At 37.1% G+C, this 21,997-nt stretch overlaps 2 protein-coding genes across 6 annotated transcripts in view; both read right to left on the bottom strand.

Moving 5' to 3' along the window:
* Window positions 1-291: 291 nt before the first annotated feature.
* On the bottom strand, window positions 292-11,513 carry LOC131779897 (glutathione S-transferase 3, mitochondrial). Its single transcript, XM_059096501.2, has 5 exons — window positions 11,352-11,513; window positions 4,736-4,800; window positions 1,521-1,578; window positions 1,125-1,197; window positions 292-720 (listed from the first exon to the last, which is right to left on the bottom strand). Exons 1-5 carry the CDS (start codon window positions 11,472-11,474, stop codon window positions 620-622), a joined length of 420 nt encoding a protein of 139 aa, XP_058952484.1. The 5' UTR covers window positions 11,475-11,513; the 3' UTR covers window positions 292-619.
* Window positions 11,514-16,020: 4,507 nt separating this feature from the next.
* The window catches only part of LOC131779524 (leucine-rich repeat serine/threonine-protein kinase 1), a 30,909-nt gene continuing 24,932 nt past the window's right edge, over window positions 16,021-21,997 (bottom strand). For all 5 annotated transcript variants that reach the window (XM_066171867.1, XM_066171868.1, XM_066171869.1 and 2 more), the window contains exons 28-33: window positions 21,562-21,945; window positions 20,778-20,927; window positions 20,010-20,186; window positions 19,284-19,426; window positions 18,272-18,933; window positions 16,021-18,102 (exon numbers count right to left, since the gene is read on the bottom strand). In XM_066171867.1, the coding sequence (XP_066027964.1) occupies window positions 17,756-18,102; window positions 18,272-18,933; window positions 19,284-19,426; window positions 20,010-20,186; window positions 20,778-20,927; window positions 21,562-21,945 (1,863 nt within the window). In that variant the 3' untranslated portion in view covers window positions 16,021-17,755. The remainder of the gene's footprint in view (window positions 18,103-18,271; window positions 18,934-19,283; window positions 19,427-20,009; window positions 20,187-20,777; window positions 20,928-21,561; window positions 21,946-21,997) is intronic.

Below are 21,997 nucleotides of genomic sequence, written 5' to 3'. Positions count from 1 at the left end.
GTTTAACAAGTCTCAATTGCACCATTAGTGCCCTGTCATATGGAAAACTTACAGAACACATAGTGATTTAAACATTTGTTTGGTTTTCTCCGTATAAATTAACTGGACTCCATGTTCCTCACTCTGGTGGATATCAAACCTTAGCTGAGGTAGGGTTTTTTTGGCCTGGAGCTTAGGTACTACTCAAACAGTCACTTCTCTTTAAAAAACAAAAAACGAAAAAACACGCTTAGCCACCGCGCCTTTCGATTGAAGTCTTCGCTTCTTTTGTATTTCAAAATGAGGCAATCATTACCGGTAGATCTGTCTACTTTATTTCATTGGTTTGCATTGATGGTTTCTTAAACCTAAATTATTCATTGGTTTGATGATTTCTTAAGTTTACATTGTACGTTTACTATCTAGTTTAAATCAGAAATACAAAAATTGTAAAAAAGCTAACTAATCTGGTGCTAATTGAATACAATTGAAGACCTACGAATTCCTACTAATAAAAAAATACAAGTATTCATTTCATTGTGGGGATTATCTATAGTGGTTGAATTGTTCTGGTGAAACAAACAGGCGAGTCAGGAAACGAATGTAGTATGATATATGTTCTTGAGGGTGATACACTGGTTTAGAAATAACCCAGCAAGCGAAGTCCCAGCTTGACAGTGCATCCAAGCATGGTGAAGAAACCCAAGTAACCAAAGCTACCACGCATGCGCTTCTCGGGATCTGAAATAAAACACAGCAAGGTTAACAAGATCCCACAACTGGAACAAAGGAATAAAGGCACCCTATTCCATTTACATTCATTGTAAGAAATAATTACAATTTTCAATAATTTTCATATTTTTCCTTTTCTGCAATGTATCGTAATGAGGCATTAGAGTATTTCCATGTTTCATTGCATTTCCTGTCACTCTCATATCGCCTCACAACTCCATTTAAAATATTTTGGGAAGCAAATGTGGCTCCAGGATTAAGGAAGGGAAATCCACTTATCCATGAACATACAGCCCATTAATTTGACTAAATATACCATGATAACTTCTTTGCAAGTGGTTTCTTCAAGGATTGCCGTTTTCAGTACACCAGTGCTGCAAGTTAGAAATTTAACATTACAATGTATTACTTGCCTCCAGTGTAGTATCCATGGGCATAGAAGAATCTACTCACAATCCAGACAAGTCCTGCTGCAGAAGTTAACACCTACAAAAATAACAAATAACGAAATTAGAGCATGGTTGCCTTATTTCAAAGAACGTACCAGTATTTTTTGTTTTGCTGGTGACATTTTCTGTTAATGTTATATCATTCATAGACAAACAGTGATAAAAGGGTATGCTACCCATATCAGATGGTAACTAAACAAGTATTTTTAATTTAAATATATATTTTTATTCCAATTCATAGTAGAAAAAAAAATTGCATTTACTGGGTCCTTCAACTTTAATCTGGACTACCCCTGTCAATTTACCCTACCAAATATTTCATTCTAGTGTTCCCGAACAAATAATGATTTCTAAACTTACGGGATGTTCCAATCCTCCAAGCAACAGAAAAAGCAAGAACTGGGGATAAACTTCAACCCTAGAGTAAAGAATGAAATGAAATGTTTTAAAGTGTAAAATTTGTTTTAAAATCTCCAGGTATGTGTTCTGAATAACCAAGGCAATTTCCTAGTGTTACACTGCACTGCACATCCTGCAATGCACTGCACAAATGGGGCCTGATATTCAAAACTGAATTGAAATAAATAAATGACAAGTGCAAGAGAACAAATAATAATTCATCAAACATCTCTTACTTAAGAATCACCTTCCAGTGAACAACTGTACAGCATGTAAAACTTTCTTAATGGATTTTTGGAATTGTTATTTTGAACTATGTGGACAAAAATGCATGATACAAGAGAAAGTTGCAGCAGTAATAGCAGTTTTAATAATGGTAATAGGACCAAGTGGAGTCCACTTCTGTCTATAATCATACAAGTCATTAACAAAATCAGACAACTGCAAAGTGGGAGTCCAATTTGTCAATCATGAGTATGATTACAGACAGAATTGGGTGACACAAAATCCTGTTACCAATTAATCATAACCATTACAAAAAAACAAACAAATACACTTAGGACAAACATATTGGGTAGAGGAAATGTGTAAAGTTAAAAATTCCTCCATTTTGGAACTTTCCCCGGTTTGTTTGTTTGTTGTTTTTTTTCAGGATAAGTGATTGTTTCTATGGTTATTGTGATCAATTCTGTGATTGGTAGATTTAGCTGAGAGGACTTAGTATGAGAGGCTGCTTCATATGTCCAATTTCAGGTGTCCAATCACAGCCAACTATCCAATTACACTGACCAATTACAACTGTACAGAATGATAAGTGAAAAATAAAGCAGCTAATACACCAAATGCATTTGAAGAAATTGTAATGGCTATGATAAGTATGCATATAAGTTTATTTGGAGAAAAGTGTGCAAAAGGAAATCTTCACTACTGGAGCAAATTACACTTAACATGGGAAGAAACAATCGAGTGTTCAGATGATCAAAAAAATTATGACTCGTTTTGAAAGGCAGATTTTCTGAGTTATTGCACAACCAGCCAGACAAGCCATTTAATTTTTTCCTTCTCATTGCCAGTCTAAACTGCTTGACATAGCATGTTGACCAATCTATGGAGTGTACTATAGGGTGACAGATAGCTCTGCATAGGTCATAAATACCTTGAAAATTTATGATGATAAGACAATGGGGAAATTTTGTCACCCATTTTGCCTAGGTTTAAAATGTTTCAAACTAATTGAATTTTCATTTTTCATTATCTTAAATCCATCATTAAATCACAAAAACAGAGAAAAATATAAAATCAAACTATTTTGAAAAAGTTCCACGCAGGAAAAAATTTTAACCAAAGCATATTTTACAAGAGCACTCTCATTCTCATTCAAGTAGGTGCCACTGAGTTAGCTTTGTCTCTTGCTGTGATTTTTAACCAAGCAATTAGAAATGGAGAATGGATAGCAAAGCTCAAGCGTGGAGAATGGATACCGGTACATAAAAAGGATGATAAACAAAGGGATACAAACTATAGACCTATCACAGTGCTGTCATGCATAAATAAAGTCTATGAAATATTGCTGGGCCAACAAGTCAGTAAATTTATGGATGACAGACTCAGTGATGCTATCACTGCCTATCGTACAAAGAATAGCTGTGAGACCACGCTGATAACGCTGACCAAAACATGGAGAGCAGAACTAGACAGCAAGAGAATTGTCGGTATATTGTCATCGGATATGAGCAAGGCTTTTGACTCTCTTAGCTCTCAGTTACTCTTAAATAAACTGCAAGCCTACAATTTCTCTGACAAAGCCATACAGCTCATACGATCATATTTTCAGAGAAGAGAGAATAGAGTAAGGATAGGTTGTGTAATAAGCAACTGGGTTGTGATGAAGAGAGGATGTCCACAGGGAAGCACATTTGGACCACTTATGTGGAATATTTTCCAGAACGGTTTGCCTAACATAATATCAGATGCCAATGTCTCGATGTATGCGGATGACCATCAGGTCTTTGTAGCACATGAAACAATGAAAAGAGTGGAGAAGATACTGGTGGACAATGGAGAGAAGATGACTAAATGGTATCAAGATAATCTTTTAAAGGTCAATTGCGATAAATACCAAGCTATGGTTTTGGGAAATCCAAAAGATGAAAGGAACACTGATCTGGATATAAGTGGCGAAAGAGTTGAACAGTCACAACCCATCAAGATCCTAGGTGTAACCCTAGACGAAAACCTAAACTTTAAAGATCATTTACGTAGTGTATGTAAGAAAGTTGCCGGTAAGATCGGAGTTTTAAGAAGGCTTAAAAATCTTATCCCAGTAAATGCCAAGTTACTTTTGTACAAATCAGCTATCATGCCACACCTTACTTATTGCCACCTAGTGTGGCATTTTTGCACGGCATCTGATAATCGTAAATTGGAGCGTCTACAAGAAAGAGCCTTAAGATTAGTGTATTATACTACTGACGAAAGTTATGACGCCTTACTAAAAAGAGCTAAATTAACTACTTTGCAAAATAGGAGGTTGCAGGATATACTAATTTTGATGTTTAAAGTTAAAAACAAATTAACAACGAACGAAATTGCAAACATTTTTAATATCAACGATGAGAATACTAATAATAAGGGATACAACCTAAGAAATGCAGATTTTGTCTTACCTCGGTTTAAAAGTGTTACTTATGGAAGACATTCCCTTAGATTTCTTGGACCACAATTATTGTGGTCAAAATCAAGCAAGGAAGAGAGAAATATTGGAACTTTGGCAACTTTTAGGACAACTATACGTAAGAAGGATGTAACATCATTTCTCAAAGGATGTGGGAGTGAATGTCACTTATGCTTAGGTTAACTTGACGTACACATATTTTTACATATTCATTTTTAGTATCCGAGCTCATATATTACATTGTGAATTCAGCACCCTGCTTCAAAGTGTTATAGAGTAAAATTGTAACTTAGTTTTAAAGTGTGTTTTAATGTTATTTTCCTGCTTTTAAGATTCATAGTTTTTAATTAGATTTTTTAGTCTTAAAGGTGTCCCCAATTAGTGCCAATAGGCACTAGAACGATTAGACACTTAAATAAAGGTCATGTATGTATGTATGTATTCAGTTGAAGTCTTACTAACACTTCCACAAGTTTCAGTGAGAAGTTGGGTACACACTCACGTGTTCAGGTGTGCCCTTTGATAGCAATTGAAAATAGGCTTGCTGTCATCATACATCTTAGGGTACTGTTGAAGGAAAAGTATACATGCATTTAAAAAATGATGTGATTTTCTTCTCATACAATATAGATTAAATGGCTATTCAGTAGAAGCACCAAGATTTATATGTGACTTGAGGGGGACAATAATTAATTTGAATTTGTTACAGGTACATTTACATGCTTCCTAGTCATGAGGAAAAGATACCTTCAACATCAACAGTCTTGATGTCAGCTTTTCTTACACCACCAAATAAAGCAAGGCTTCAGACTCAGCTTCTTTTCAAACTCCTTATTTTACTTCACCACCATCCCATTATGATTTACAGTGAAATAATGAGGAAATTCTTCTGAGCACCCCAAAGCATTTCACAAAAGCTACCATGGGGGATTGATGCTTCATGGCAGCAGCCCTGCAGCTTTGCAACAGTCTTCCCATAAGCATTACATCTGCTTGCACCAAAACAGATTTTAAACAGAAACTTAAGACATTTTTATTCAGCAAGACATTTTGTTTGTAAAATTAGTTTATATTTAGATTTTTATGTACAGTCTTGATGTCAGATTTTCCTAGTCCACCAAATAAAGCAAGGCTTCAAACTCAGCTTTTTTTCAAACTCCTTATTTAACAACCTCAAATCATAAAAAGGTTGACACCAATAAAATTTTAGTCATTGAAAAAAAAATACTAAATAACAACAGAAAAGGACAGGGAAAAGGACGTATGTCTTACATTGAAGTTTGAACATGTGTTATAGATAACAAAACTGAGCAATAAAAATATTAACTTGTACCACAGAACCACCAAAGGTTCCCACATTTACAACTTCGACATCAAATGTAAATTCTAATTTTTTTTTTTGACTTGCCATGGCAACCAAAATACTGGAAGCTTCCAGTGCTTGCAATAACTATTGATTTTTCCTTCAGGGGAGGAAACCTATTTTTCTTTGTTTCCAGCCTCTGAACCAATGAAATCATTCCCGTTTATGGTGTCAAAAAAGAAGCCCTCGTTCTAGATAGTTATACAGTTGTAGTTGAGAAGAAATGTAACACTGATGTTCATTCATGGATGATTAGTGATAATTTGATGTTGAATGCTGATAAAACTGAGTTTATGGTGATCAGCATGAGCAAGTAGCTATCTAAAGTGTCTTTTAGTGGTACTAAGGTTGACACATTGATGTAATTCCCATATACTCAGCAAAAAATCCAGGCTCCTGGTTTGACTCGCTTATGGATATGGCAACACATATAATAAAGACCTGTGGTACTGCATTCTTTTATCTGTATAATTACCATCACATACGGAAATACCTTACAAGTGAATGTACTAAGAAACTGATTCATGCATTTCTAACCAGTCTGTTAGACTATTGTAATAGTCTCCTCTATGGAGTTCCCGACAATCACATGCAAAAACTCAGTGTCATGAATGCCTGTGCACATTTGATCTTCTGCACACCGATACACTGTCATATTACAGTGCTCTTTCAACAGCGTCACTGATTACCTATCCACCTATGTATCAAGTTTAAAATCCTTTTGATCACTTTTAAAGTACTCCAAGGCTCAGCTCCTAAAAATCTCTATGATTTAATTTCTGTTTTACCACCATCCCATAATGATTTACAGCAAAATAATGAGGGCATTCTTAAGAGCACCCCAAAGCATTTCACGAAAGCTACCATGGGGGATGGATGCTTCATGGCAGCAGCCCAGCAGCTTTGCAAAAGTCTTCCCATAAGCATTAGATCTGCTAGCACCAAAAGAGATTTTAAACAAAAACTTATTACATTTTTATTCAGCAAGGCATTTTGTTAGTAAAATTAGTTTATATTTAGATTTTTTATTTACTTTTCTTATAGCCAATTGTAATAGTGTAGTTTTTGTCCTTGATTTTATAGTGATGTAAATAAGTTCTTATTTTGTATTTATTGTAATGTTTGAATGCACAAGACACTAATGTAACAATCCATTTCCAAAGAAAACTGAGAATGCATGAGACACCAACATAACAATTCATTACAGGAGAAAACTGAGAACGGGCAAGACACTAACGGAACAATTCATTACAGGAATAAACTAACAATGTGCGAGACACTAATGTAACAATCCAATACAGGAATAAACTGAGAATGTGCAAGATACTAACGTGACAGTCCTTGTAAGAAAACTGCTATATCTCCTCTGTATTGGGAGTATTAACCCTTTCACTCCCAATATCTTATTAGTAAGTCTCCTTACTGTCTACCATACAGCTCTTAAGATGTTGATTTCGAGAATTTGGTATTGGATCAACTATTGATCCCCTTTGGATATATTTCTTTATTATCATCTTTTGTCCACTTGATATCATATTGATTTTGTGTTGGTTAAGCAAACCCACACAATGATTGCTAACTACTTCACCCATTTCAAAGATAAAGTAACATGGTCAACATTTTTATAAATAAAACAACTAGTGTACTCAATTAAGATTGCAAGTTATGTCATGGGAGTGAAGATGCAACTGCTATGTTTGTGCTCCTAATATACTACAAATTATTGTGTAATAATCATTATATCACTCATGGAACACAAGCAATATGTCACCCATTTGTTGGTGATTTTACTTTGTAACATTCATCCTTTATTGAAAGTAATAACAACTTTGATCTTTGAAATTGTATAAAAGATTAGGCACAACAATGAACAGAAAAATACTGAAATTCTACCTGCTTCCTACTCAGTTATGCCTGCCATGGCAAAGTTTGCATAAACAATATATTATCTCACTCAACCTAGCCTCGTCCACCAATATTTTTGTGTGGAAAAGTGGACAAATAAAGCATTGGCTTTGCACCACAAGAGCAACCTTAAATGATTCATCAAGACCACTAATTGCAAGTTCACAAACATGTTTCATTTCTTGATTTCTACCACAAGTTGGCCATGGGTATTCTTTGATAAATATCTCAATGATTTAATTTTTTTTTAACACCATCCCATTATGATTTACAGCAAAATAATGAAGGAATTCTTCTGAGCACCCCAAAGCATTTCACAAAAGCTACCATGGGGGATTGATGCTTCATGGCAGCAGCCCAGCAGCTTTGCAACAGTCTTCCCATAAGCATTAAATCTGCTTGCACCAAAAGAGATTTTAAACAAAAACTTAAGACATTTTTATTCAGCAAGGCATTTTGTTAGTAAAATTAGTTTATATCTAGATTTTTATATACTTTTCTTATAGCCAATTGTAATAGTGTAGTTTTTGTCTTTGATTTTATGGTGATTGTAAATAGGTTCTTATTTTGTATTTATTGTAATGTTTGTAATGTGCCTTTGATTGCTTTTAAAAGAAAATGCACAATATAAATATCAAATATTGTTCTTATTGTATTGATCAAAAACTTACACTAGGAAAGTCATACACAGAGCATCTGTAAAAACATTGGCTCTGCTTTGGGTGCAATCAAAAGCATATGGCATCTTATTCCTTATAATACATTACTGAATATGTACAATTGTTTAAACCCACCACATTTTCGTTGCCACGATGTTGTTTGGGGCAACTGCAGTATTTGCCTTAATTTCCTGAAAAGCTGCAGAAGCTCCAAAATCTTGTAGCTCATATTCTAATGCTTGCAAGCAAAGGTAATGATATCAATAAGTTATTCCAGGCACTAGGTTGGCAAAAACTCAATCATTACAGGGTAGTAGCTCCATCCATTATGATGAACAAGAATCTACAAAAATGACTCCCTAATATCTAATATCTAATATCTAATATCTTGATTTGTATTTCAAAATAACTCAGTCTTATTACCAATTGAGGAATTCAAAACACAAATTGGCTCTTCCACAGCCCAAATCAATTAGTTTAGAAGAAGTTTCTCTGACAAAAGTGCTGTCCCAAGATCTGTATACTGTAGCTTCCTTAAATAAATTTAAAAGCAAACTATGACACCACAGCTCCAAATGAGACACAGCACAATTGAAAAGCAGCCGCAAGACATAATAGGTTTTATCTTAATTCATTATTTAGATTAGCAAGGCAGAATTAGATGTTTTAGACGTAAATCTCGCTAAAGGAATTTTTAAACATGAATACATAAAGTTATCAGTGAATCAATTAAGCAATGTACTCATCAATACTGTTGACTGGAATGGCTTGGCAAGCAAAAGGCAAAAGCAAATTTGGTGGATGCAAGCAGAGTGAACTTCAAGTTTCAAAGGAAACTATCCCAAGTCAGAAATTTTCATTTCCAATAAAAATTGCTTTGCATTTCACCCCTCATGCTGACTACCCCTTTGCAATCCTTTCATCTTTGGAATTTCCCACTGATATTTTGAAATCCATATTATGACAGTGATACTAACCAAAGTTGATACTGACTGCCTCAGAATAATTGTAATAATTTATTGCACAAGGCTACCTGAATGGCTCATCAAACAGTGAAATACTGGGCACTTAACAATGGACTAAACTCCATGCACTCTGTGATAAAGTATGCAGGGATGCCAAATGTAAATGCCAACCCCCCCCATGTCAAACCTCAATGAAACTCCTAGAAGAGAGGGTAAAAGCTGTTATTTAATTGTTACACGTGTTGTTCATTTGTTCCACCTTAATAGCGACAGCAAAATACTTTTCACTATTGGAAAACCAGGCTTTAATTTACCCTCCTTCTTGATAGCAATAAATATACCATAATTTGACATTGCTAACATCAACAATATACAGGATGCTTCTCCCTTATGAACCTAGTTAAGGACCCATCCTGCAGACAAGTTATCTGTAGATCAGAGGTAAAGTAATGAATCAATTGTCTGAGGTTTGAATCCTACTTGTGACCACTGCATGACACCTGTTAACCCTCTGTACCCTCACATCAGAATCCACATTCTTCACACTTTTTTCTATGCATTTCATATGGCACTGATATGAAAAATTTGTTCAACAATCAAAGCTTCTTAGGTTGGTGATCATTTCTTATATTCATATGATCTTAATGAATGATTCAGCAGTATTACTGTAAGGAGAAATTAGATGCTGGTCACTTAAGGTGAATAAGTGTTCAACTAATGCAAATTGATTAAGTATTTTGTTACAGGAGAGAATGTATGATACAGCAAATTAGATATTGGCTATTCCACAGAACAAGTTGACACTTCTTGTTATATACAATAACAAGTAGCTTTCTGGAAAGGATTAAAAAAACAACAACAAAACAAAACCAAAAAAAAAAATTGGATTTCCCTCTGCAAAATATGGTCATCTTTTCTGTCCATGTTTAATTGATATTATTGTATATCTTTACTGTTATTCTGAAGCCGTGCTTACAGAACAGACACATTACCCAATATCAATTCTCCAAATAAGAGATAAAAGTGCCAAGGATAAAATTTGCAACATTGTATAATAGCTTTTCTCCAAAAGATATTATAATGTTGAATTAGCTTAAAAGTTGACTAGATGTATGCTTGTCAGTTGGTTGAAAAGCCCTAATGTTAAGAGGGTGGAACTAAATTGCAAATGAAAAAATACTTCTTTCAGGTATAAAGTCTTGGTTGAAATGCAATGTGCTAGTTTTAAGGTAAAAACATATTCAACAGTTTCTAGATACCTTTATTTTGACAAAATGCAAAATAATATTTTAAAAGCTTTAAATGAATTTTTTATAGTTTTGCAATATATTTTTTTGGTTTGTTTACACTGGTCAGTACAGCTTTGAGACTATTTTCAGTGGATTTCAACACAAAAAGTTTGGGTCTGTCACACTAACTGCTATTCATTTTTGCTCTGAAAACCAAATTCTAGGACAAAATTCATTATGTGGAGAGTAAATAAAGATAAAAATTATTGTTGAAAACAAATCTACAAAAACCACCAATTTCACACCTCGGTCAATTTCAATTTGGCATAAATTGTGCAATGCACCCTCAATCATACTAAAGACCCTTTTTCAATTGTTTTCACAAGAATACAGCAAATCAAATTAGGGAGATTTCCTTTCTTTCAGTGATCTAAACATTAGGATGACTTTTTAAATAGAACAATTTCCTCTATTATCTGTTGCAGACACCAAGTCAATCAAGATAACAATGGATGTAACCTTATATGGTAAGCTTGGGATGAAGAGTATAAATAAATAATAACAAAAGGAATTATCGCACATGGAATAAAACGTGTTTGAATTCTTGACAAGTTTATATCTCAAAGAAGTTTCACCAACAAAAAATGGAGTTTTTTCTTCATAAAAGTTCAAGAAGAAATATATTGATTTCTTTCGATATGCATATTTACCACTGGATGGACTTGGATCTACATATTGAAATATACAGAGTGCATCTGAAATTGTCATAATCATTTATGATCGAAATGCACTCCACACGTGCAGTGCTAGACTGCAATATTACCCGTGTAAAACGAGAAATCTCTTTTCATATGGATGGTTCGTATTAACACGCGCGGTCCATCACGACTATCGTAAACAGATATTGCATCGCGCTCTTTTTCAAAGCTAACATTTACTTCGCCAGAACTATATTCGATCATCATTGACCAAAGGCAGACATAACATATGTACATACATTTACTTTGTAGAGTTTCCGTGCTTTTCCCACGTTTAACCCTAAGTAAACCATCATCACGCCAGAGGCAACAGATGTGAGAACAACATAGCCATATTCGTTTGGGATATTCATCGACACCATTTTGAAGTAGAGAACGAGAGCGAGATCGAGGCTACGACCTCTGACTCGAGCTGAACGAAATCGAGGCCAAAACCGCATGCTTCCAACGTGATCAGCAGCTTTTCATTGGTGAAAAATTTATGACAATAAAATAAACCAATCAAATCGACTACTGTAATGACGTATCTTGTCACTATTGCACTATTTGAACGCGCGAAATCGTCGATAGTGATCTCATTTACTGTCGCTGTCGACGTTAGTGGCCAGGTAGAGCTGAAAGACCGTTTTCGACACGAGAACCTGTAAGAAGAAGAGAGCGAAATGAAGTACGTCGTCACTGTTGTCCTCTGCGCCGTTCTGGTCGCTTACTGTAATGCCCAAACATCATCGGTAGTCGCCGCTAATGCAAGCTCAGTGCCTACTCCGGTGTCGAGTGCAGTTCCTGTATCGAACGCAACGCAACCTCCAACGACTGAGCCAGCCACAACGACCGCAGAAAGCTTTGGATTCAATACCTTGCCCTCCATTTTTGTTTTGATTGCAGCTTTCTTGGTGGCTGCTCTCAAGTAAAGTTTTTTTCAATGGTACATGTAAGAACGGTTGCCGCCACACCTTCCTGAATTGAAGAACTTTGCACCTCTAACGTTCAGTTTAGCTGTTTCCTCAAGCTTTGGTTAAACAAGAGTTGTGGATATTAATCCTGACATTCTCAGACAAACTTATTTAATTTAAGATTTCCAGCTTCTTGGCCATTCTTGGACCATGTGGCGTTTACGAAACTGACACTTGGCGAACGCATGAAGATGGCGTGGCGTGGCCTTCAGCGGCACTGTTTAAGCAAAAATCTCCTTTGAACTGTAAGCTTTCTTTCATCTCCGCTATTTGTCTATACTAGTGTGTTGTAAATTGTTGTTGTCGGATAATTATTTAAGCATTTTTACTGCTCTAAATTTCTATTTTGTAAGAAAATGTACTGGCCTTCCGTTACTACGCTGTAGGATAAAATGGCGTATTTAGTACAGAATATTAACGTCGGCGTGAATAGTTTTCGTAGGGGAATCGTTCTTTTTCCTTCGTGTGTCATTTAATTCAATCTTGTATGAGTTTGAACCATCTTGTCTTGAAAAACAACGCCTTGTGCGCTACCTACTTTTGGGCGCTGTCGGGCGTTGGATAATTTCAGTTGTGAGGATGGTAATTTTGTTGAAGCTGGAAGAAATTGTCGATGACTTTGACTTGTGTAAAACATTGTTGAAATAAATATTTGTTCACTTTGAGAACTATGGTCAAGTACTCTCGAAAGCGCTCTGTATAATTCTCCCCACATCATTTCTCGTCGCGAGACAATGTTTAAGCGCGCTTTTGTCATGAAGGAGGGATGTTATGCAAGAAAAATGGTTTAGGAGCGATAGATCGCTTTGCCGCCTATCTAAAATCTTACCATCTCTCCTAGTTTACAGAAAACTCGGGTCTTACGTGAAGCATAGGGGCATTTTCATTAATTCCTCGCCTTCCTTACATTTTGGGCACGGCTGTGTGAGCAAAGGGGATAAAAAGTGCGCCACCAACATAGCGCGTTTCCAGAGAAATATGCAAATTTTGAATCGGAAAGGTTGACTCATTATACTTATTTGTGTGGTCATTTGAATCGCATTGTCATGAGCTCATGACGAATTCTTTTGGGACCTAAAAGCACCGGTCATAGACGAGAGTTTTTTTTCTTATTACAGAACAGTGCCTAGCGAACTTTAATTTCGGAATCACCACGGTTGAGCGGAAGATCGCTTGATTTTTTTTTATCGTATCATCATTTGCGACGCTTGTGGTTTTTTAAATGTGGTGGAACAGATTTTTATTGTTTTAATGCCTTGAAACAGCTGCCTGTCAAATGATTCAGGAAGATCGAATATACAGCCTACGTCCAACTCTCCATCTGTGTGAAAACAATCAATCGAGACAAGCAGTGGCAAAATGAAAGGTCGAAGGCTGATTAAGCGCTTCTTTTTGCCCTTTCATTGGGCAGTTAACATGAACGAATTCAAGACAATTGATGTTTTCTAGTACATGTCTTCATTATTGACAGCCATTCACAACCATGTTAGCCTGTGGTATCCAACAAACATACCAGTTTCACCATAATCAACACTGGTTACTATAGTAACCGTACTTTTGTACTTTGAGCCTTGATTACAATTCTCAGCTTAGGCATAGACTCTCGACGACACACGAGGAAACAAACTTTAATTCCTTGATGCTGAGTTCATTTTCATACCGTAACGAATGCGTTATTCCAAAATATTTATTATCACTAGCATCGTTCAACATCTTTAATTTTTGTAATTAATTCTGGGACTGTCATTATAAGCAAATTATTAATTCATTCAAAAAAGAACCTGTATCTTGTCAGCTTCCAGAAAGTTTAATAGGGTGGCCAGGAAAACACAACCACAAAATTCTGTTGAATAATCAATCAGCCTCTAGCGTAAGCGAGCCAAAGAGCTTTGTAATTACATTTCCGTCAACTGCATACCAAATTAATGTTCATTGTTTTGGAAGACACCTTTTAGTACAACAGAGCTTAATCCCGTATAGGCCTGAATTTTTTTTTCAGGCCTTATTTTCACTACTGCTTAAGTAGTGTACATTACTGCGAGGATCACTTTCATATTCACGTCTTCATCCGCAGTTCAAATATATGACTTTCACATATTCTTAGCCAGAGCTTAAATTCGTCATCTGTGGGAGTAAAGGAGGACTTCGTCATTTTCAAAAATAACGTTAAGTTCAGCGTGGCTGACAAACAAACGAGGAAGCGTATTTGGGGAATAACTTTTTTCCTGGTCGCTAAGAGTGAAAAGTGTTTTACTCTTATTGTAGGGCCTCGAGCAAATGAGCTTCAAAAGTTATCGAAATGCCGGGCGAGTTGGAGTTGAAGCGTCTCGTCTCATGGGAAAAACAACGAAAAACAGAACTTTTAACGTGGGCGTATTGTTCCTACCTCAATGCCCATTTCATTTTTTACTGCTTGCGCAATGTTGAGATATATTTGTTCTTACATCATCAGTTGTTCGTCCACCCGCCATCCTCGGATCGGCTGAGAATCACCGACAATTTGTCGAGACGGTGCAATATCGGGCATAATTTTCAGCATGCCTTGCAAGTACTAACTGATTAGCCATAAAAATCGCTATGTCAAGAGAATAACGACGTTATGTTTCGTACGAAGGTGGAAAACCACTGAAAAGAAAACTATTATTTCATTTTTCAAATCCACCTTGCCATTAGCATTGTAAAATTTAATTGAACCTGAAGTTTACATGGTTGGGCAGTTACGTCACCTCCACTATTATGGAGGTTAATAACTCTACTCATGAATTCCTTAAAGTGGAAAGATTCTTCGCTCAGACTAGGATCACACGAGAGAAGATTTTTCCGGATTCATAAATGTTACTGAATTCATCAATTTTACGGCTATCGGATTCAACCCTTTACACACGTTAATACACCCGCAAACATTCTTGACTGAGTGGTTACAAGGCTGCATTCTTGCCTCGATCGATGACAACAAAATTCCGGAATCAAATGTTTTCGGATTCGATGTTCCAACTTGGAATTTCGGATTCAAAATCTCCGGTGACACGACCAATAAGGGGAGGTTTTATTTCGGATTTGTCAACTTGTGTGTAGACGGCAAAACGAATCCGGCACTAAAACGTACAAGACTCATCACGAATTCGGAACAATTTCTAATAGAGTAAACCTAGTCTCAAGAGTGGTTAAATATTTCCGTGCGTCCGGGGGTCCGTAAGGCGGGTAGCACTAACTCCAGATTTAAGGGAAGTTTTATTTTAATATCCTTGTATAAAAGCGAGCACAACAGATCGAACAGATCGATTGAAATAACCTATAAACCTCCATGCCGTATAACAAAACAATAGATGTTTACAGACCCTTTTTTGCACGTCCCAGACCTGGTCTTAAGCTAATAGTCCAGCTTAGTGGCCCGGGAAGGAAACACAGCTATAAAGATGTACTTAATTGTTAACGTGCACGCCACAAACACATACGACGAAAATGGAAATTAATCACAACTCTAGTAATTATCATGGATGGTAAAGGGAGCTCGATAAATGTAAACTAATGAATGGACATTTTTGATCAAATGGTTGCAATATCTAAATACATATCTTCCCATGGCATCCACACCTAAGCGAGTCTAGTTACCTGCATAAGATCGAGGCCATAAGTGTCAGTCGGTCAAACGTTGGAAGGTTGAAACGGTATGGCTTCGGAGCGATACCCGCAAGATATTATAAAACCCTCAAAACTGAAAAACGACGTGAATGAAATGCGTTCTTATACGTCGCTACGCCAATGCAACGCTACCGAGAAACTAGCGCCGGTGCTTTGGTCGATCTGGCCTCATTTCAGTAAGGGGAGGCCTGCCGCGCAGTGTTTTCGACAAGAAATCTAGCCATCAAGTAGACCAATTGACGTTCATTTCATGGGGTGTGTCTATACAAAAGCTTCGCGGGCAGCACCTGGCAAAAGAAGCAACACAGGTGTGTTTCATTCTTTGGTATTCCATTTTTATTGATTCCCTTTCTTTTGTCCTGTCATCAGTAACAGTAAAAAGTTACAACGAACTTACAAATTAAAGCAATCGAATGTGACAGATAGATGACTTTTTGAAATTAAATAGAATACATACCTACACTAAACAGTAAATTTGAGTGGATTTAAATCTTTCAATCAAAAAATATATAAAATATTTGGAAACGAATGTAAAATATATATCAACTAATGATCGAAAATATAAAAATATTAAAATTACCACATCTGGAATATGAATCAAGATAATAAAACTGTGTTAAAAGAGGATTTTAAAAATCAATCTTCCTTTAAAACCTTTCAAGAAGTAAGGATATCGAAAGTCGATAGTGGTTATTTCCACTCGGATTAGACCAGTTTTCTCACGTTTCATTGATAACCTGCGTTCATTGACTTGGAAAACCTCTGGCGAGACCACTGAAACTATAAATTCTATCACAAAAGAAATTTGGCAAAAGCTAGGTCTGATAGCATTTCGGTCGCCGTACTGTATTCCGCTAGCTATTCACAGTTTTAATCTCTTTTTCGTCCCAAACCTGCGAGTGACACAATCGAGGGAGCAAAACGCGAGAAGTATGGGAAGGAGAGAGAGAAAACTGCGAGCAACTCTTTTTCCCAACACCCATTGCGCTTATTCTCCCGTTTACTCGCTCGGTAACAACTGCAATCGATTTTCAGGATGCAAACCCCGAAGAAATAAAGACATTCATAGTCCAGAACGATTACGAAAGAAAAAAGAGGAAAGAACAAACTCTCGCCTGAAGAGTCAGCTCCAGTCTCTTCACAACGTCCTAAATTTCCAGACAGCTCGCCTATGGGACTCTAATTAACTAATTTTGATATTTAATCCTAATAGTCAGGCATACACTTATGATCATTGACCATTTTGCATATATAGATTCATTTTTCAGGTAAATCTATCAAACTACTACAGATATATTGTATAATTCTTTAGAGAAGTAGATTACAATTTAATATCGATTTCACTAATTAATAATCATGAATATACTTTAGTGTATTTTCAACAACCTGTGATCAAAAGACAACTCAGTGTCGATCTCAACAACCAGTAAAGGACTAAAAGTGATGATTATGAAAATAATTTCGTAATCTTAAATATAACATATACATCATACATCATACCCCCTTTTCAATCATACATTCATTTATTAAGCTATCGATTTTCTTTTAAAGCGAAGATTCGGTGACAAAATTTGCACAATTTTCCACATAATAGTCTCATGAACTTTCGTTTCCTGAAATTTCCTTTGAATTTGTAATTGTCGATATTATTATAGTTTTTGGTAGCCCATAAACCGATTGTCATACACACATCTCAGATGAAAAGTTAATGCCCTATTTTTTGATAATATGAGTTGCACTTCAAGGAATTAAAAGATTTAAAAGAGTTAATATAATTATTTCAAACTTTCGATGTGCATTATCTGGACCATTAACTTCCTTTCTTAAAAGATTTTTTCCTAGAGAGGATAAATCTTTTGATTCACTGGACAGTTGAAGCAGGGTCCATTCCCACGCGCGTAGGTTACGCGAGTAATACAACGATCATAACTAATGATCAGCTATGTTACCCTCTTTATTTACGGTTACTTTAAAGTGGCTCATATATCTGAACAAATATTCCCTACTTCTGAACCAGGATTTATCATTACCATGGTAATTCTCCTACATCAACTTTCCCAGACGTCTGCAAGCCAGACTAAAACAACAGACTCGTCCTTTAAGGAAGTCTTTTTGCTTCGACGACTCGGGTACGATGCGTGACCGTAGAGACTGGCGCCAAGACTGCGATAACCTCGCCCACAACTCAGCACTAGTGCCTTCGCCTGTTCACCACGTGAAGGAACGACAGGCGTGGTTACCAAGGGAAGAAGGTGTTTAACAGACTCGTCATGGCAGCGTATTATAGTATATACCATGAGAGAGATATTGTTACAAACAAGAATGCAGCCATAGCTTGTGCCGATGTACAATTCTTTGTCAACTGCGAGGAGGGAGTTCACTTGAGCACGGGAAGCTAGTGACAAAAAAATAAACAGCTTAATTTGTGCAAATCTTGAGACGTTCTCCAAGGAGGTTTAGGCAAACTTTCAGGACAACTTGATATAAAAAAAAATCAGACTCTACTGTAAATGAAATGATGCATTAATTTTATTGATTACGGATCTCAGTTTTTCGCTACTTACGGCTCAAAGGATTTGGATCTGCGCCTCTCCTAACAGGGGCTTTCGGTTTTGAGCCTTCAAATCTCGGTGGATACTGTGAGCAATCAACACTACGCACAATCTTCTTCTCCAGAGCGTCCCATCGGTACACGCGAGTGCCGGGGAACAAAGCCACCCACACGGACCTCCTCGAGGGACTATCTCCACTGATGGTAGAGCCGGTGGCCTGGCATGTCTCAAGATGAGATACACTGTGTTCTCTTTGTGAAGACGAATCCGGTTCACTGTCTTCTGCTGATTTGGTGCAAATTTTCTCCATGTCTTCACCGTCGAGAATTGTTAACGTCCCTCGTTCTTTTCCGCACCAAACCTCACAGACGTACTCATCACAGGGGCTGTTTCGTTCATCAGAGTCCTCAGACGAGTCTGCCCCGGCGTTCGGTGGAGGTTCATTATCCTGGGGTTTCCTCAGTATCAAGGCTGCGATGCAATGAATGGGAATTCCATCACCGGTGTAGACCCGGTTTGGTAGGAGCTCGAGAACAGGAGTTTGTTCCGACTTATGAGTGTAATGATAGTGATAGTGATTTGAGATATTATCGTCGTAGGCCAGAACAGAGCCATCTGCAAGCGCCACTAGAACCCAGTTCGCTCGGGGGACGTGGATCATGCTTAAGATGTACCTGTTTAAAATAAGGATCTGTTGAGCCTGGAATGTTTTGAAGAATAAACTTTCGTCACAAAATAAATCCCAGTTTTCTTTATCAGTTTATGATACAATAATTTTTTCAACAGGTCTATTATCCTAAATAAGTTTCATATCTACTAACATTCTATCACAAAATGCTGCAATCTAATTGGCTACGCTACTCACTATTCTATTATAGATAGCGAGTAGTGTGAGTAGCCTAACAGTGTGTAGTTGTAAAAAAAACAAAACGAAAAAAAAAATGAGCTTGTCTTTTTGTCAAGTTTTGAATGAATGGTAGAAAAATACTTAAAAAATTACGAGAAAGATAATCATGCTAAACACCTGTTGGACTTGATTGATCCTTGACACAGCTGTTTATAGGTCATCGCACAAAACACGTGCAGTGTGCCTGACTCGGTCCCAAGCCACACCGTACTACCCACGCTACAGGCAACCCGAATACAGGATTTGCCTACAAAGAACTCCTGAGAAATAAATAACAAATACAAATTAAGAGAAGTAGATTGCAAGCTGCCCACAGTTTATGATGAAAAGTATTAGCTCGAAATGGGTCCTTATTGATGGCCTACATGTGAATCACTGCCACACAATCTCTGACCTTGAATTGCTTGTCAGAGCAGTTTTCAGAATACCAAAACCACAGTTATCTCAGCGACCAATCAGAACAACGGTTGATATTATCATTAACCAATGAGAACTCAGTTTAAAGCGCGAATGACCAAGACGCGATTGCTTTTAGTTATGCATCAGTCTGATTGGTCAAGAGGATGGTGCGAGTTTTTTTGGACCAATCATAAAACAAAGTGAAACAAAAAGAAAGCAATCCCGATTACTTGCGACACACAATTGTAAATTGCTTTGCTGAGTGTTATTGAACTTCAATTTAAGTCACCCGAGCGAGCACTCAACTCAAAATCTCTGAAGTAGTATTTAAATTCAGTGCAATTAGTCGCTAGATGATACTCTGCTATCTGAACCCTTCCCTAGTCCGGTTTGACAGACTTATACCAAGTTGAAAATCACCGTCGCATTTTCACATATATTTACCTTTTTGTGATAGCACCGCCCTCGGCTGTAGCCAAGGACACTTATTTTCCCCATCCCTATCCCAGCATTCAGCTCGCTCCGACACAACCAGACCTCTGACCCCACGCTAGCCCTGTCGTCCGCCCCGCGGCTTTGACTAACACGTGACCCAGCAGTGACAGCACAGTTTAAGCCCAGCTGTTGACAAAAATAGAAGAATAAACAAACTTGGAAAACGCTGTACGTCAACGATAATAAATAAATAAATAAATAAATAAATAAGTAAATTTAAACAAAAATCGATATTTGTTTGGCCACTTGTTGCCTTCCCGCAACCCTGACGATGTTGGTTGCCGATATACCGCTCACAAAATGGTAATTGACAACATCGGAAGGGGGCCGGAGAGGGGAAAAGAAAAGTCCAAGTGGTGTTCAAAGGAGTGTCACAACTATAATTTTTCTGAGAGCTTACCATCACAAAGGGTACAAAGACTTATTGCTTTGGGCAACCTCGTAGTTTCCAGAGAAGATAAGCACATAAGTAATTTTCCCCGATGGTTGTGTGAGTATCAGTTTAATCGTTTAACACTTTAAGGTGATTAATTTTTTTATGCATAAAATTGCCTTTAAACAAAAAGAAAGAGTGGAAAAGTATTTTTACAAGGGTAAAAAAACGACAGAGAGGAAAAACTAAAGCAAAAAGAGAAGAGAATTGAAATAAAAATATTGAAAAATTCGAGCCATCATTTTCAAGAAGTGGTAATGATGAAAACCCCTTGATCAACAAACCTGTTTGTCGAAAGTGATGACGTCAGAGAGGCGAGGAAATTCTGTTGCAGAAGACAGCTGTGAGATGTGATGAGACGGGGGTCTCTTGTCCGCTTCTTGTTGCCAGCACCACGCCATCAGGTCGAGCACAAACACTGGAGCTTTCTTATCCTACAAAGGGGTAAACCGTTCCCCATATAGATGCTCGTAATGTTACTGCGCATTTCGAAATTTGTTGTGAAACCAAAAGCAATGTGATCACAATCACCAATCAGAATGAAGGCAAACGTTACAAGGAGTCTATAAAAACTTAAATTTAAGAACAAACAAGCGACGAGAAAAGACAGTCACCAGAAGCGCGGGAAAACGAAAATTTCGAATGGTATCAGTCTTGTATCTGATTGGCTGAGAAGGCGGCACGAATTTCAACGACCAATCACAAAGGGGAGGAAAGCTTAACCAACGAAATTCAGAAGCATTTCGATACTAAATTGAACTGGCTAATTCTGTCTACCCTAGTCGAGAACCAAAACCAAAGAGACCAGAATAACCAATCATAGCAAAGAAAATATCACCATGAGCCAATGAGAACTCAAAGTAAAAACAAGCAAACTGTCTGAAGCGCGGGAAAACGCGGATGACCAAGTCGCGATTTCTTTTAGTTTTGGTTCTGATTGGTTGAAAAAGTTGGGCGAGTTTCCTAGAACAATCACATCACGAAATAAAGCAAAACCGAAGCAACTTTGGATTATTTTCGAGATTCAATTAAAAATTGCTAAAATAATAAACTAAGATGATTAAATACCTTGGTAGTAAGTGGCGGTCGATGACCTTCAACGATAAGCTGTTTGACCTGAGCTGGGTTGAGATCATTAAACGGCTGGTGCAGCGTGACTAGTTCATAAATGTACATTCCAAAGGAAAACGAGTCCACCTTATCCGTGTAAAGCTCCTTCCCGACGTACTTTTCGATCTCGGGGGCCATAAAACCAGGAGTGCCTCCCAGTCCCTTCATTCCTGCTAGCGCCGCTGACCGGCTGATTCCATAGTCGGCCAGCTTTATAACGACTTGATGATGTGATATGCCCGCACTGAGGGGGGCTGGAAACACCCACACCAAAATGTTCTCTGATTTGAGATCACGGTAAATGATGTGGTGGCGATGTAAATATTTAATAGCTGAAGCACACTAATGATGAAAATGAACATGCATTTTGTAATACTGAAAAACTTGATAAGGT

The sequence above is a fragment of the Pocillopora verrucosa genome, chromosome 9, assembly GCF_036669915.1.
Source record: "Pocillopora verrucosa isolate sample1 chromosome 9, ASM3666991v2, whole genome shotgun sequence".
Lineage (NCBI taxonomy): Eukaryota > Metazoa > Cnidaria > Anthozoa > Scleractinia > Pocilloporidae > Pocillopora > Pocillopora verrucosa.
Note: the sequence above shows the minus strand (reverse complement) of the source record. Positions and strands in the feature narration are given on the sequence as shown.